The 15,845-nt window shown below is 42.2% G+C and overlaps 1 protein-coding gene across 2 annotated transcripts in view; it reads left to right on the top strand.

Annotated features, from left to right (window-relative positions):
• KMT2C (lysine methyltransferase 2C) overlaps positions 1-15,845 on the top strand; it is a 287,322-nt gene that overhangs the window by 170,940 nt on the left and 100,537 nt on the right. For both annotated transcript variants that reach the window (XM_019530420.1, XM_019530412.1), the window contains exons 14-16: positions 6,072-6,143; positions 8,959-9,078; positions 11,693-11,809. In XM_019530420.1, coding sequence (XP_019385965.1) covers positions 6,072-6,143; positions 8,959-9,078; positions 11,693-11,809 — 309 coding nt within the window. The remainder of the gene's footprint in view (positions 1-6,071; positions 6,144-8,958; positions 9,079-11,692; positions 11,810-15,845) is intronic.

The raw sequence follows: 15,845 nt of genomic DNA, 5'->3' as shown, positions 1-15,845 counted from the left end.
CCACACCCCTCTGTGCCAGCTGGCAAGCAGCAGCAGGGCAAAGCCCCCTGCATCCCACACCCCTCCACGCCGGCTGGGGCTGGGACAAGCTGCTCAGCTGGGGTGAGGGAGGCGGTGTTGCTGGATGTAGGCATGGCAGCACTGGGAGCGGAGGCTCTGCCCTGCTGCTGCTTGCCTGGCAGGCATGGTGGGGGGAGGTGCAAAGCAGGCACAGCTCGCTCTGGGCAGGGGGCAAGTGGCAGCAGGGCATAGCCCCCACTCCCAGCACTGCCATGCCTGCATCGTTGCTGGGAGCGGGGTCTCTGCCCTGCTGCCACTTGCCAGCCAGTTTGCAGGGTACCAGGATGCAGATGCGGATGGAGCAGTGCTGGGAGTGGGGCCTCTGCCCCGCCGCCACTTTCCAGCCACTGCAAAGGGACACGGGGTGTAGATGCAGCAGCGCTGGGAGCAGGGACTCTGCCCTGCTGCCATTAGCCCCCTTCCACCTAGAGTGAACCACACCCGCATCCCCCCTTCCCCCACCCCGGCTGGGCATGCAACAGCAGGGCAGAGCCCTTGCTCCCAGCGCTGCTGCGCCTGCATCTTGCACCCCCCTGCATCCCTCTCCAAGTAACTTGCCCCGCCCCTGCGACAGCTGGGCAGCATATCCCAGCCCCAAACCCTCCCTCCCCTACGCCCCTTCCCCTCCTCAACCCCAACAGACTTACCAGCTGGAAGCAGCTGTCAACTGCCTGTTTAGTCTATGGCCAAATGGCCCAAGCAGTGCCAAATCTTTCAGATCTGATTCAGCCAAATCAAATCAGGACAGTGATTTAAATCTCCAAATTGAGTCGCTGTCCTCCAAATCTGCCGAATCCGAATCTGAAGTGAATACTTGCTGCTTCGCGCAAGACTTGTCAATAGCCACACTATATTGCCTCAAAACTTTCTGCAAATGTCCCAAGCAACCTTGTCTGAAGTTCGGATTCCTGGTTGGTGCTAGGGTTCCTCAGTTCAGGAGCAAAAGGTCCTGCATATGGTTTTGCTCAGGTGAGGTCACAGGATGCTTTCCATTGAGAAGTACCAGATGGAAGTCTCCAAGAATATCAAGTTCACCTTTGTCTTGGAAAGACAGTGATGTGAGAAAAATCATCCTTTATCTACTATGTATCCTTGTTCCCTCTCTCTCTCTCTCTCTCTCTCCTGCTTCTAGCTTCAGAGAACTAGGAGCCAACAGAGCAGGGTCCTAAGTGTCTAAAGAAAGTTAAGGAAGCTTGTCTTTTTAAAGCATTTCCATTTTAGAAACCTCAGACAGTTTTTGTTTAGTAGGTAGATGGCAAGCTTTTTCCCCACAACTTCTATAATTTATCATTTAACTTGTCATATATTCCCAAAGGTCTCACTCCAACATCATAGTAAAAATACTATTGGCTTTGAGAGAGAAAAGACTCGCTCATTTTCTTCCTCCCAGACCATTTTTCCTATCAGACCTCTGTGCAAAGACAAAACTGATGCAGATATGGTGATATGGTTCCTGCAGTATCGTTTTCAGGACAAACACAGATACCTGGTGCTAGGGAAGTTAATTATAGGTTGGGGTTAAGGATATACGTATGCCACTGCGGGTACAAAGCCTCATCTCTGAAATATGTTAACAGTGAGTGAAGATGGCCATAATGGAAATCAAGTAGTGTCAGAGAAACAGAAATCTAATTTTGTTGAAGCCTTTTGGGAATTCTCATCTCATACATAGGCATGCTTCAGTGATACAGAGCTCATATGATACCTGTCAAGTAATTCCATATATTCCATCACTGTATCATCTCTGCTACTGGCAGAAACGTAGGTCCAGTTGCATATTGTCTGCTCCCACAAATGGTGAATGCAGAGAATTAAATGTTGCTTTTGGGGTTTTGTATTGGAGAGGGGGTTGCTGTTTATTCTTTTTTCTTTCTTTCTTCAGAGCAATATTCAGTTTTGTTCAGGGAATGACTATAAGGGGCAAGTAGCGATTTATTGGGCCCTTGGAGCCAGTGAGGCTGAATAGCAGACTTGCTTTAGTTGTGACAGAGTACAGGAGCAGGGTATAATGGTTTGGAAAGGTATGACCAGCTTAGTCCCAGAGAGAAATTCTCCTGTCCTACCTGTCTCTGTACATTGCCAAACAAATATGTTGTCAAAACTGAGGAAGCAGAAATCAAATTAGAAGAGTAGCTCTTTTGCCCAGAGAAATATTTTGTTCGTTGTACGTCAGTATGATGGGCTGATGATCAACTTCTTTGCATTTAGAAATAGCAAAGTTTCTTGCAGACTCCATATCAGTACCTGGGATATGAGCTTGCGGATGGCATCTTGAAAAGCCGAGCAAATTCCTTGCACGCTTCCTCCCATCCCCTGCTCCTCGAGATAATACAAAAGAAGATAGGAATGGGAGAGTAGCAGTGACACTCTTTCTGCTACAGGAGGCTAGGGCGTCCAAGCTGGATTTTTTTGGGGAAGTTTTCTAGTACAACACAAGTCCTCTGTGCAGGCCTGGACAGGTTTAATATAGACACCACATTAGCCGATACACTTTCCTTTCTTGTGGTCTTCTCCATTTGTTAGTGCCCAAGAAAAGATAAAGCATATTTGTGTAGCCTACCTTCTTTTGAATGATCGTATTTCAGGGGTGATCCAGCTTCATTCTAGGCAGTGCTACGAAATCCCATCGTAAGGATAGGAAAATGTATCGGTGATTTCCTGCCTCCCCCATTCAGTAAAGGACCCCCCACACTTTCCCTGACGTTCTTGTTGCTGTCATACTTGTAGAAACCCTTCTTGTTACTCTTCACCTCCCTTGCTAGCTGCAGTTCCAACTGCACTTTGGCCTTCCTGATCTCATCTCTGCATGTCTGAGCAGTACTCTTACACTCCTCCCTAGTCATTTGTCCAAGTTTCCACTTCTTGTAAGCTTCCTTTTTGTGTTTAGCTCACTAAAGAGTTCCCTGCTAAGCCAAGTTAGTCTTCTGCCATACTTGCTAGTCATCTTGTGTATCTGAATAGTTCATTCCTGACCCCCCAATAAGGTTTCTTTAAAATACAGCCAGCTCTCCTGGACTCCTTTCCCCCTCAGACTGGCCTCCAAGGGGATGCTACCCATGAGTACCCTGAGTGAGTCAGTTCTACCCCCTTGTTCCTTCTGCTGGTATGTGCATTACATTCAAATTACAATAACATACTCTCTAACTGACAGAGGTATAGACTCTCACCAATGTAGACTCTTAACTGCTAAGGTAGGCACAGCTCTGCCTGGAAAAATGGTCCTCCAGGCAATATAACTTCTGTTTCTGGAATCAATTCAATGTGTACCAGCAGAAGAACTTTGTTGCATCTCCACTGGTGGGGTTTGTTAGGTTAATTCTACTGTTTTATTGTTTTAGTATAGACAAGCCCATAGATTTTTGCAGTCAGCCCCCTGGAAAAACGTCTCCATCCATATAACTCAGCTTCTGATTAGCCTGGCATATGGCATAGTTCCTTTGGCAGTCTTCTCTTCTTCCCTCTATCTTACTCCATAAAGAAGCTTAATTGCTTTTTACAAGCATCCTGAATGAACGTTGGCTAGCACACACATCAGCCTCAGCAAGGTCTTTGGTGTCCTGTAGATCAAAGACACACCTGCTGTTGGTCACCAGTAGTCAACAATAAAACAGTATTCATCAGGATAACTATGCAGTGTCTCTTCTGTATCATATAAAGATAATTCACCTGTACCTGTCAATATAGGAAAGGAGGCAGGAATACAGAAATACAGACTCTCAGCATTTTTTGGTAATAGCTTATTCTTTTCTGTGGTGATTTTTAAAAAATCTTAACACCAGCTTAATGACACTTTTTTTTCTAGGAATGTGCCTATCACAAAGCAGTTATTTGCCACAGGAAAAAATCAGGGCTAACCTTACGCAGAAGAATATGGTTTGGATAATACTTGAGAATATTTTTTGTATGGATCATAAGTCATTTTCACAACAGCATTATGCATTGGAGAGAGAAATTATCTATGGAACATAATGCGCATATGAAATCAATGAACATGCATCATTACAGCATACCCTCCATTCTAGCACTAATGGATAAAAGCAATTTAGAGTAGCTTGTGAAAGGGGTTATAGTGTAGAAAATTATAACAAATGGAGTATTTGCTTCTGTTTTTTAACAGGAGGATTGGTAGGAGCATTAAATACAAAGTACTGTATTTAGTTAAAATTAAAATACAGAAATGATATTTTCTGTTACCTGGGCAGCAAAGCAGCAATTTGAGCGATTCTTTCAGGTGTTTTTTGTATGTTTTAATGCTTTTTTTAACTGCTTGTAAAGTACAAAGTAATTTTCACAACCAATTTTACATTGTTTTCTCAACTATATCTGGGTCACTCTGTAGCTTACTTTACTTTTCTGTGTTTTTTTTTGTGATTGTTTTTCCAGTAATTTTAATATGATTTCTAGCATGGGTGGATCTAGGATTTTGCCAAGAGGCTGTAGATGGTATGGTGCATGTTCACATACAATAACACATGCATTTCTTCTGTTAAAAAGATACTAGATGCTTTCCCAATATCTAAGGGGCATAGGGCTTATTCAGTTTAAGATCCAATCAAAACAATGGGCTTGTGGGGGACTGACTGCCAGCTCCAGGGTGGAGCAAGCACCCAGTGCCAGGGGGTGCAATGGTTACCCTGTAGCTTGGTTATGGACAGAGTTGCTTCCTGCATCCCAACGTGTGGGCCCCTAGACACCCTACCATGCTTCAAAGTGCCCCTTGCTGCCCTTTATGCTTTATCCCCCGCAGCCCCTTATACCCACTGCGCCCCCCCCACTAACGATTTTGCTCCCAACAACCCTCGCACCCCATTTAACCCATGTGGCCCCCACTGCTCCTCTCTGATGCATACCCCCTCAGTCCCTCACCCCTGTAATACCCCAGGCCCTGGCCCCCTTCCTCCTGCCCAGAGTCCACAGGGAGTTACCTACTGCGGAGGGCAGGGGAAAAGATTCCTGGGGGTGGGGGCCAAGTAACATGGGGGGAGGCATTTTGTGGTTCTGGGGGTGGGGGGGAAAGAGGTTCTTTCATTCAAACAGTTGGGTTTGGGGGAAGGATTCACACCAGCCACTTACAGCACCCCTACCCAGGGTGACCAACCCCTTTAGATCCCCCATGCCCAGCCTTGTGCTGCCCTGGTTGCACCACTGGTTCAGTTCCCATCACCTGCTGCAATGAAGAACTCATGAGAGGGTCACTGCAGTTATCTCTTCACCTCACCTTTGCAATTCCCTCCTGTCTCTGAGTGATGCCCCACTGAAGAACTTAGCCTGCTTTTAGCCCTGCCCCTACCCTCCCTGACGTATTTGTTGTGGATTCAAAGCCACCTAGTACAGATTCAGAGGACCCACCTTTATTGGACATGCTGGGAAGTGACCTGAGAAACCTTAACAGGCTTAGATAGCAAATAGGATAGTGGTAAAAGAAAGGATAACTCGATTAGCGGAAGATCGAGGATTGTTAACACCCACAAAGTGAAAAGATTAGCTGGAATCAAGTAAAAGACAAACTACGAAGTCATTTGAGGGGAGATTCCCCCCCCCCCCAATCCATCTAAGTACTAAGATCTGCAAGGGAGCAAAGCTCTGTGGTTGGTTCTGGAGCGTGTTTTCTCTTGGATATTACGGTCTTAATTATTTTTGGTTATATTGGAACGGTGCTGATGCATGTCAACATGAGAACTGGGGTTAGAGGTGTTTGAGAAGAAGGGGGTGTTATGATGACTTCAATTGTTGTTTTATTTTTAATACAAGGAAAGTTAGACTTGGAACAGTTTTAAGTTATATTAGCTTCCATGTACATCTTTCTCTTTGCTACAAACTTGAAATCTTAGAAGACTATATGAAGTTTTTATTAAATGTTGAAATGAGAGGGAAACGTGTTTTGTTTATGTTCATTTCTGGTTGTAATATATTTCATAAAGAAGGCATTCGCTTGCTAAACACAGCCACTGGTGATTTAGTAAGATCTCCTGACCTTTGTTGACATTTTGCTTCCTTTTGTTGTAATTTAGTTGCAGCTGTGCTGTTCAGATCTGAGGACTCAAGAATATGATGGAGAAGTAGGACTTCCTGTTTATTTCAAAGTACATAATTATTACCATAGTTTTGATATAAGTGAACTGAATAGAACTTTTTCTCCAGTGTCATGCTGTAATGGGCATTAATTAAAAGCTAAAGCATAATTAATGCATCTCTTTGATGTAATTCATTTTGTTCGTATAACTCTGCAAGTGTGTGTTTTTTTAATTAAGTTTATCTGACAAAGAATTCAAATATGTTTCTGATCTACAATAAAACTTGTATTCAATTAGAAATTTAATCTAAAACAATGTGGTTCATGAATATTATACAATACATTTTGTTTTGGAAGACTGGTATTTCATATTCAGATTTAATTTTCTACTAGTTTTTAAACCTGTTTGAATATGATTAATCACAAAAGAGTGCTTGCTAAAGAAAAATCTTGTTAATATATTCCAAATAGGACCAGGCAGTTAAAGGCATTTTAAGAGTAGCTTCATGTAAGGTTTTGAGATATTTGGGTTTTGACCCTCAACTAGTACTTTCTCTCTCATATGAACACAGGAATTTGATAAGCAATTTCCATCACTTTGTTATGGATAAAGAATAATTACCTAATGCAAGTAATGGCTGTCAGGAATAATGATTAACAATCCAAAAAAGTAAAACTTAATTTTCCAAAAAATATCTTAATCATGCCCAAGTTGGAAGGTACTGCTCTATTGTTTTTTGGATGCTTAAAAAAAGGTTGTGTAATAACCAAGTGTTAAACTCTACATTAGTACTCATCTGCTAACATAAACCCTGACTGTCATTGTATTTTAGCATAAAGAGTTTACTTTTCCATAGCAGTCTTTCTATTTTCATTAAGTTTAATGGGAGCTATTATAGACCCAAGGCAATTTAAATTCCTTTTCATGGAGGCTCCACATGGTGTAGAGTTTACCTGACTTTTTTACTGTTACCGTTATTTCTGGTAGTGGGATGTTTTTTTCTTTTTATTTTATCACTATAATTATACCGGTAGAAATTCTGAGTATGGGCCCAGTTATGGCATAGAGATGCCTCATAATAGTATACGTTACTCTTCTCGTACAGGAATAGCTATACCACTGTAAAAGATTTTAAGCTGATGCAACCAAGTTCACATTATAGGGTGGTACCACTTTAAATATACTGGCACGGTTATTTATGTACCACTTCTGTGTGTAGACAAGCTCTGAGATAAGTAGTGGTAATAGGCTCCTGAATTTAAATTAAACTTTCCCATAGTGCATCATTTTGCTTGAATTTCTCTACATTCATTTAAAAACCCAGGATGATTTGTGAAGCCAACTTTTTTTCCTGTATATTGTCACATATGCCAATATTCTGTACACACTTCTGCCCATGGGCCGTTTTATATAAGTGAAGTCAGGACTACTAAAATGCTTGATGTTACTTCATGCTTGGACTGGGATTTAAATTAAATTACTTCAGCATGTAGCTCTTTGGAAATTAAAACAATAAGTTTCCTTAATATGTTTTACTCTTCCTCCTAGACTGTGGGGGGGTAGGAGAGGAGTGCTTTGGTTGTTCATTTTTTACTTCCAAAGAACTAGTAGGAAAGAATCTATCAATCTTTAGGCACACTGGGCATTTATACACATGCTTGGGAGTGGGGGGGGCTCTCTTTAATTAGAGCAGCTCTGAGAACCACTGTAATTAAAGCGCCCAGAGCATTTCATGCATCAGCGTCCCTGTGTGTAAAGATGGTGGTGGGGGAGCTTTATCTAAAGCTTGTCAAACAACCTTCAAAGTTCCCCCATCTCCGTTTTGAAGCACAGGGACGCTGATGCACGAAACGCAGGAGGCTGCTAGACCACGGCGATTGCCGTGCTCCTGCAGACTCAATCATGTCTGCTTCGACGTGCTGGAATTCCAGCACATCGAAACAGCCTCCCTGCTCGTGTATAGGCACCCACTAATCTAAACCTTTAGGACTGAATTCAAGGTAAAACTTGAGTTGTCTACTTTCTTGATTCTACGTGTATGGTGTACTTGCCATCAGGAAGTATTTTCTTAAGTGTTTGTATTTATCCTTTTCATTAATGTCTGTTTAATTTTCCTTTGTATTACGTGCATCTCAGCCTATGTGGTGTAGTTGTCAATAGTTTTAGACTGAGAAGGCAATGCGAGCCACCTGCACTGTCAAAGCTGGAACTTAAGGTGTAGAGCTGAAAGCCCTTTCGTGACCTGAAATAGTGTCTGTTTGGCTTGACACTCCAAATCCTAGGGTGCCTATACACGTACTTGGGGTGAGGAGGGAGGGAGCATTTTGATTAGAGCAGTTCCTGGAAAGTCAGTCTAATTAAAATACCACAGTGTCACGTGTATTAAGCCGCCACGTGTTTTAACATGGCCTTGGGATGCTTTAACTAAAGCTCATTTGACTAGCTTTAGTTAAAGTAGATCAGCAGCCATTTTTAAACTCACAGGGCCTTATATACATGACACTGAAAAAATTCTAGGACATTCTAATTAGAACATGTTGGAGCATGTGTATAGGCAACCTTATTGTGGTGTTATAAGCACTGCCTATGACTTGCTTCTATTAATCAACCCTCTCTTTTCTCTTAGGTTGTCAGGTAGCTTTTTTAAAGTCATCTTACACACCTTTTAATCTCACTGGTGTTTCAAATCTATGCTAGAGAAAATTTTAACAGCAGTTTGCAGTTCTCCCCTGATATGAACTAGTTTTGCAATAAAATAAATGTAGGAGAAATTGCTTATGCCTGCATGTGCTTTGCTTTTCAGAAATTTTTCGTTGCTTGCTTTAATTTTTTTTTATGTTGCTGAGTTTTATACATCTATTTTCTCACCTACCGTATATCCTAGGGGGCTTGGAGTACCAATAATACAGTGAGCCCACCTTCCTGGTCCCCAGACATTTCAGAAGGTCGGGACATTTTTAAATCCAGACAGCTTCCTGGCAGTGCCATTTGGAGCATCAAAGTGGTAAATAATTTGTATTTATATTCATGTATCCATTGCTATCTTTATGCAGTAGAGGCTACTAATGAAAATTATATGTAATCAACCAAACTAATCTATTTTATTGCTCTTTAACTTTTAAGAAAAAGCTAAATCTCTGGAGTTTTCAGCTTAGAAATATAAACTTTCCAGAGCACATCCAGAATGAGATGGCATTGCATAAATTTTGAATTTTATACAGAAAAATAATTTTCATTACCCATTTTTTGATTTAACTGTAAAAACACTAAATAACTGTCAAAGATGTTGCTTGACAAAGAAACTCCCCTTGCCATTAGGAGTAAGGAAAGCCAGATTTGTAAAAGCATTGTGTTCTAGGCTGTTACAAAGGTTTGCTGCTGTGGAGACATCTTACACAAGGAATCCCCAGCGACAGAGCATTTAGGTTAGAGAAAAGCTACTTGTACGTCATTGTAGGTGGAGGAGGCTACTGCCCCAGTGATAGCTGCCATCAAAGAAATATGACGCTAAATTGAATTATTACAGCATTAAAAAGGGGTAGAAGAAGAGTAATGCTAAAATGTAAAACCATAAGTAGGTTGCTGTTGATTTAAACTGATTGATTTATTTTCACCTTACTTTAACACTCATGCTAATTTGTTTATTTTTATTTGTTATTAGCTTAGCTTTTGCTGCTTTAACGTTAATTTTCAACATAATGTCTAGCATTAACATTTATACAGTTTTGTGCTGTTCCTGTTACATTGTCAGTCATGTGAAAATAACCCAATTGATTGTCATCCCAAATGCAAAAAGTCAGTAACTTATCAGAGCACTGTATAACTAATAGAAGTAAACTTGCATGAAGTGCATGTGCATGTTGTACACTTACATATAGTAAAAGACAAAATTACTTTTTCCAACAAAGACTGACCATCAAAAGCCTCCTTCTTTTATTTGTTTCTAAAATGGTACATTATTGTATCGCCCAGCAAAGCAGCGTGTGCTTAGAATGTGTATAGACGTTCCCTCTCCCAAGAGAAACTTTCCTTGGAGTGATTTAACTCTAGTTGTTTCCAGGTTATTTTTCTCCTGGAGCAGCGACTTTTATTCTGGGAGACAAATCCTGAACATCTACACTCATGGTTTCTCTTGGGAGAGTAACAGCTTGCCTAGGAAAATCCCAGATGTCTGTATGTGGCCTTTGTTTTCTAGTTCCATTAATAGATGGATACCAATAATATGGTTACCAGTGAGATTTTTTTTTTCTGTTTCATGATAACTATTAGCACAAACTTGCATGACTCTTTTATATAAATAGAGAGTGGCATATCTGAACTATCTTGCTGAGCAGATTAAGACCATGGTGTTTTCATTGCTGTCAGTGGAGGCTCTGCATATGGGTCCAAGACACCCCTCTGCTGAGAAGTCCATGGCTCAAAGTAGTATATGTCTATTTATGAAACTTCTAATTCAACTTGGGGGGTTTTTGGCATCAAAACATAGTGTCAAGCAAGGATTCAGACACAGGTGTTGTTAATAGCTTGCAGACAGTAAAAATAAGTTAGAATATAGCAGTTACGAGCACAGATTTCTTCAGCTGCATTTCTTACTCTGCATTTAAAACTGAAGATGTTTGACAACAGCAGCTTCAGTATGTATTATGTTGTGCAAAAGCATTGTTTTTGAATACATACCATAACTGTTATTGTAGAATAAAAGGTCTGAAGTAAATGTGATCTGTGTAAATGTGGTTGGACAAATGTCAGCCAGAGACATTGTCAATAATGCTTTTGCCCTTTGAAAGTGATTGGGGAATTCCTTTCTATGTTTCTTTCTAGTTTGATATAAAATGAACATGCTTACTCATGAAAGCCAAATTAAATCAGAATAATTTTAGATAGTTAACACTGAAAAAGCATGATGTTTACTTTTTCCCAATTCATTGAATTTGAAGATACTTTGCAAATTACAGGAATCCAGTCTGTCACTCAGACCACATGAGTGCAAATCCACAAAGGAGGTATAGGGGTAGCCCCAGCCCCCGCAAAATAACCATATCATAGAGGAAAATATAAATGTAGAATCATAGCATTTCCTTCAGGTATTCAACAAACTGAACATGAAAAAATTGATCTTATTCCTGTTGAATTAAAGAGAGTTTAGCCATTGACTTTGGAGAGAGCAGGGTTAGGTCCTAGCCATATGTAATGTTTTTGCTGCTATTTGTGGTAAAGGAAAGGTGGTTACGCCATAACTAGCTTAGTATCATCACCACCACATTCAGAAAGCCTAGACTGTGTCTGAACTTCATGGTTTCTAAAAGCCATGAGGCAGAAAGTATTTACGTTGAGCCCTATGCATTTCAGTGCTACCAGTCATTCCTGTGGCAGAAGTCAGGTTTTGAGTGATTTTTGTTAGAGGTAATAATTTTTTGTCACATAAATAGTTGCTGAAGACCACAAACAAGGGAACATGTTTTAGTCTCCTGTTAAAGGTGTCCTACTACAATTTAAACAGTGGTTTAATAATTATTAATAGTTGTTTTTACTTAAGACTATCCAGAGATGCACCAAGAGCCCATTGCAGTGAAGAGCTCTGCATTGGATTTATTACATTATTATCTGATATTAAACAGGGCCGCGGATCAGGATTCCCAGGGAAACGGAGACCACGTGGTGCAGGACTTTCAGGAAGAGGTGGCCGAGGTAGATCAAAACTGAAGAATGGGATTGGGGCTGTTGTCATTCCAGGGGTAAGAACATTTTTCACTCAAGTGTGTAGGCTGTTGTAGAACATTATTTATTCAGCTACCATTCTGTTGTAGAAACGGTGTGCAAACAGAACAGACACTGGAATCTTGTTCTGACAGCAGTCTAATTTTAATTAAACATATTTATATATTTTCATAGCAATAATAATAATCTGTAGCTAATGGGACTTGTGGCAATTTTATAGTGCCTGTGTTCCCATTTAAAAGGTTCTGAACCATTCCTTCGACTTGCACAAATACTGCCAAGATTAAGGCAGCGGAGAAGCGGGGATACGAAGTCCTGTGGTGTCATGCCATCTCCTCCTCATCCCACTTGGGGTATTTCAGGCTAGGAGAGGAGCATGTGCTCCTTCTTTGTGCCCCAGTTTATCAAGGTACATAAACATGTCTGACTTAAATTACCATACATGAATAATTCTGTTGGCTTCAACATAACTACTCACTTGCTTAATGTTAGGCAAATGCTTAAGTCCCTTGTTGAATTGGTGCCACATCTACAACTATTTTGATGCCACAAAGCATTCATTTGTTTTAGTTTATATTGTGCTGTAATAGAAGTGAAACAGATAGATTCTGTAGAACTAACTCCTAAAAAATTATAAATGTAATGGAGATTATAATATCCTTTTTGTGGTGCTCTGTCAATTGCCTTGAATATCATGTGATAGCCATACTTCTAAATACTGTCGGCCTTTTTTCCTCATGAAAATCAGTGTCAGTCTTTCTGGATCAGTCTTAGATAAGGAGGTCTAGTAATTGTGGGAGAAGGTAAGAGGCACTAGCCCTTGGAAGGTCCTAGGATCCCTTCCCATGGATGGGAATTTATAAATTCGTAAAACAGTCCCTTTAATATCTCTCTCTAGTGGAGGGATGAGAACATTATATAATCAAATGGGAAAGGCTTCTTAGTCCATTAGCAGTCAGTATGGTAGAGGTGATATCTTTTATTAGAACAACTAGAAAAAATTGCAACTATCTAACTGGTTTAATTAAACATATCGCCTCTTCCACACTGACTCCTTTTGCTTTTTAGATCAGCATGGCTCCAACCTTTATCCTCTTAGTCTATTACTCGTTTGACTACTTTTTTGCAGTACTTTGCAGCTTAAGCCCAAAGGATTTTAGGTCTAAAACCTCGATTGGCTTCAAAATTATGATATTTGATTCTCCAAATTCTGAAGCTTAAGCTTTCCTATATTGTAGCTATTAAAGAGAACAGTCATGATTGTATCCTGTGGCACCTCTAAATCAATGTTGGTGGATTCCAGAGAGAGTATGATAGGGCTGGATTATACTAAATGAGTCCTGTACAAATACTCTCCCTCTAAAGGATGCAGTCGTGCATCTCTCAGAGACAAGTTACTGGGCTAGGTGAACCATTGATCTGACCCAGAATGGCACTTCATACTGTCTTAACCTCTGTCCTATGATCTGTACATGCAGCTGCTGCAAACTTTGTGGAAAATGTGGAATTATTTGAAGGGCAGAATTAAGTATTAAACCTATTGGTCGCGTCCTCACACGCAGGGGTGTGCACTTGCAGTGGCACAAAAGGTAGCACAAATTTGTGCCACTACTTTTTGCCACAGTACATGGTGCAGGGCAAACTGTTCTGCTTCAAGCCAACTGCCCATTCCTCACTGCTCCTGGCTTCCACTCTGCTGGAGGAGCCAGGGCAGACCTAGAGGAAGAGAGATGCTGTGGCCAACAGCCAGAACGTCTTCCTGGAGGTGCGTCTACAGTTGCTCCAGCGATTTGCTTCTGGAGCATGCACTGTGCAGCTATTTTTTACTGCTATTTTTTTTTTATACTCAGAGTTCCCAGTATCAAATTTTGGCACTGCACTGCAAATTCGTGGCATAGTTGTATGTGCACTGCATGCAGTTTGCAGTGCCTCAGACAGGTTTGAGGCACCACAAACCATACATTTGCACTCATCTGGACCTGTCCATTGAACGCATTTCTTCTATTGTCTGCTAGGTTATCAACCAAACAGAGTTTTAAACCTAAACAACTTACACTCCCTTCTTCTAAAAAAATAATTCTCAGTGGCTGTGTGTACACATGCATCGGATCCAGGAGCAGTTTACTCATGAGTAAACTACTTGCAAGTAAACACTCCTGGACAGGTATCTGCACATGTAGGGAAAGCAGGAGCAGACATGTTGCTAATGACAGCAAACTGCTCTTGCTTCCTGGGGCCGTGCAGTGGCTTGTGCCATCACTAGGTGAAGCTTTAGGCTCCCCCTGGGTGCTTGCCAGGGCTGGACATTGCTTCCTGCCCCAGGGGGCTGCCTGCTCAGGGAGGGGGCAATGTACCCCTGCCTCAGCAGCAGGTAGCTCCCAGCCCCAGCTCCCTGATTAGAGATTCCCCCACCAAGCCTGGGGGCTTACTATTTGCTGCCCCACTGGTAGATCAGGGAAGGGGCTGAGACCTGCCCGTCCCATGCAGCTCTTTTCAAGTCCCTTGCCCCAATTGTGTTGCGGGGCTGGGACGTGTCCCTGACCAGGACAGTTCCCAGCCCCCACTCTGGGATCATGGGACAGGGACTGGAGAGCCTGTTCCCTGCTCAGCTCCACCATCATGGAGCTAGGTGGGGAACAGGCTCCCTGGTCCTCCACCAGCAGGCAGCTCCCAGCGCCAGCTCCACAGTCGTAGGGCTGGCACTGGGAAACCCATATTTCTCAGCACCAGCTGGCCCAGCTCCTGCTCCCACTCCGATCACAATCACAGAGTAGGCAGCATGGAACTCTCTGCTGCTGGGGCAGGGGGACATAGTCCCTCTCCGGGCTCCGGTCGTGGAGCCCACCCCAGCAGCAGGCAGCTCCTGGGGGCTTTGAGCAATCTCCTGCCCCCTGGTGGCCAGCTGACCAGGAGCAGATTAGTAATTGTAAGAAAATTTGCTACTTGCATTTGCAGGCTTACTCATGATTGGCAAGGTTTACTGCTCAGTAAACTATGCTACTTCGCAGTAAGTAGACATACCCAGTATGCATTGATTTATGCTCCCCACCTGGTTTATTCAGCAACAGTTTACTAAAGAATAATTTTTGTATCTGTATTGACAGCAGTCAACTGCCTCAAAATTATATTTGGACTGTTAAAATGGCAGAGACGTTAAAAATGTTTGTTTAAACAGAAATTGCCGTGTCCACTTTAGCTTTAATTAAAATATTCTTAAAATAACCCATGTTTGTTGCATCAAATAGTTGTGGAGAAACATGGCTGGAAAAACAAAAATGTGTATCTTTCTCAAAGACTTTTTTCAATTTTCGTTTCTGAAGGAGGTGTCACAGCCATGAGACAAAGCATTTTCTTCCTCAGAATTATGTACCCCATCTTTCAATGCTTATTTTGTCATGCTGATAGCAAACAGTTGGGTCTGATGATTTTTACACTAATGGAATATTTTATACAGAGATTTGCCCGAAATTGAAACACAGTTTCATTGATCATTAATGTTCTTGTATGAATCTTAAAAAATCATGGTACGGGGCTTTTTTGTTCAAACCGGAGACAATATATACTTACAAAACTCATGGCTGGCAGGTCAAGATAGGTAACATCAAAGGAAAATGGCTGCTTATTAGGCTTGTGCGAAGCAGCTGGTATTAAATTCGGAATCAGCTGACTCAGGGGACAGTGATTTGATTCGGTGATTCGAATCGCTGTCCTTAATCGATTCAGCTGACTCCTGAATCAAACGGGCCCCATCCCTGTCACAGTCTCCCAGCCAGGTCAATGGCTGCCCTGCCTGGAAGAAAAAAAAAGCCCTGCACTCACTGGCTGCTGCTAGGCCGGGGGCGGGGGTTACCCCACTGTTCCGCTCTGCATGGGGGGGGGGTCTCTGTCACAAGCCCCCAGAAGCGCCAATGGCCACTAGCAGCTGGTGAGTTGTAGGGCTTTTCTTAAAGAGCCCGGACGCTGGGGCCAGGTGGGGCAGCCATTGACGGGGCTGGCAGAGCAGGTTGCGACAGAGCCCCCCATGCATCACGGGGCAGTGGGGATCCTCCCCTC

This window comes from Crocodylus porosus, unplaced genomic scaffold (assembly GCF_001723895.1).
Source record: "Crocodylus porosus isolate Cpor-Errol unplaced genomic scaffold, CroPor_comp1, whole genome shotgun sequence".
Lineage (NCBI taxonomy): Eukaryota > Metazoa > Chordata > Crocodylia > Crocodylidae > Crocodylus > Crocodylus porosus.
The sequence above is the reverse complement of the archived record's forward strand: the minus strand, read 5'-3'. Positions and strand labels throughout refer to the sequence as shown.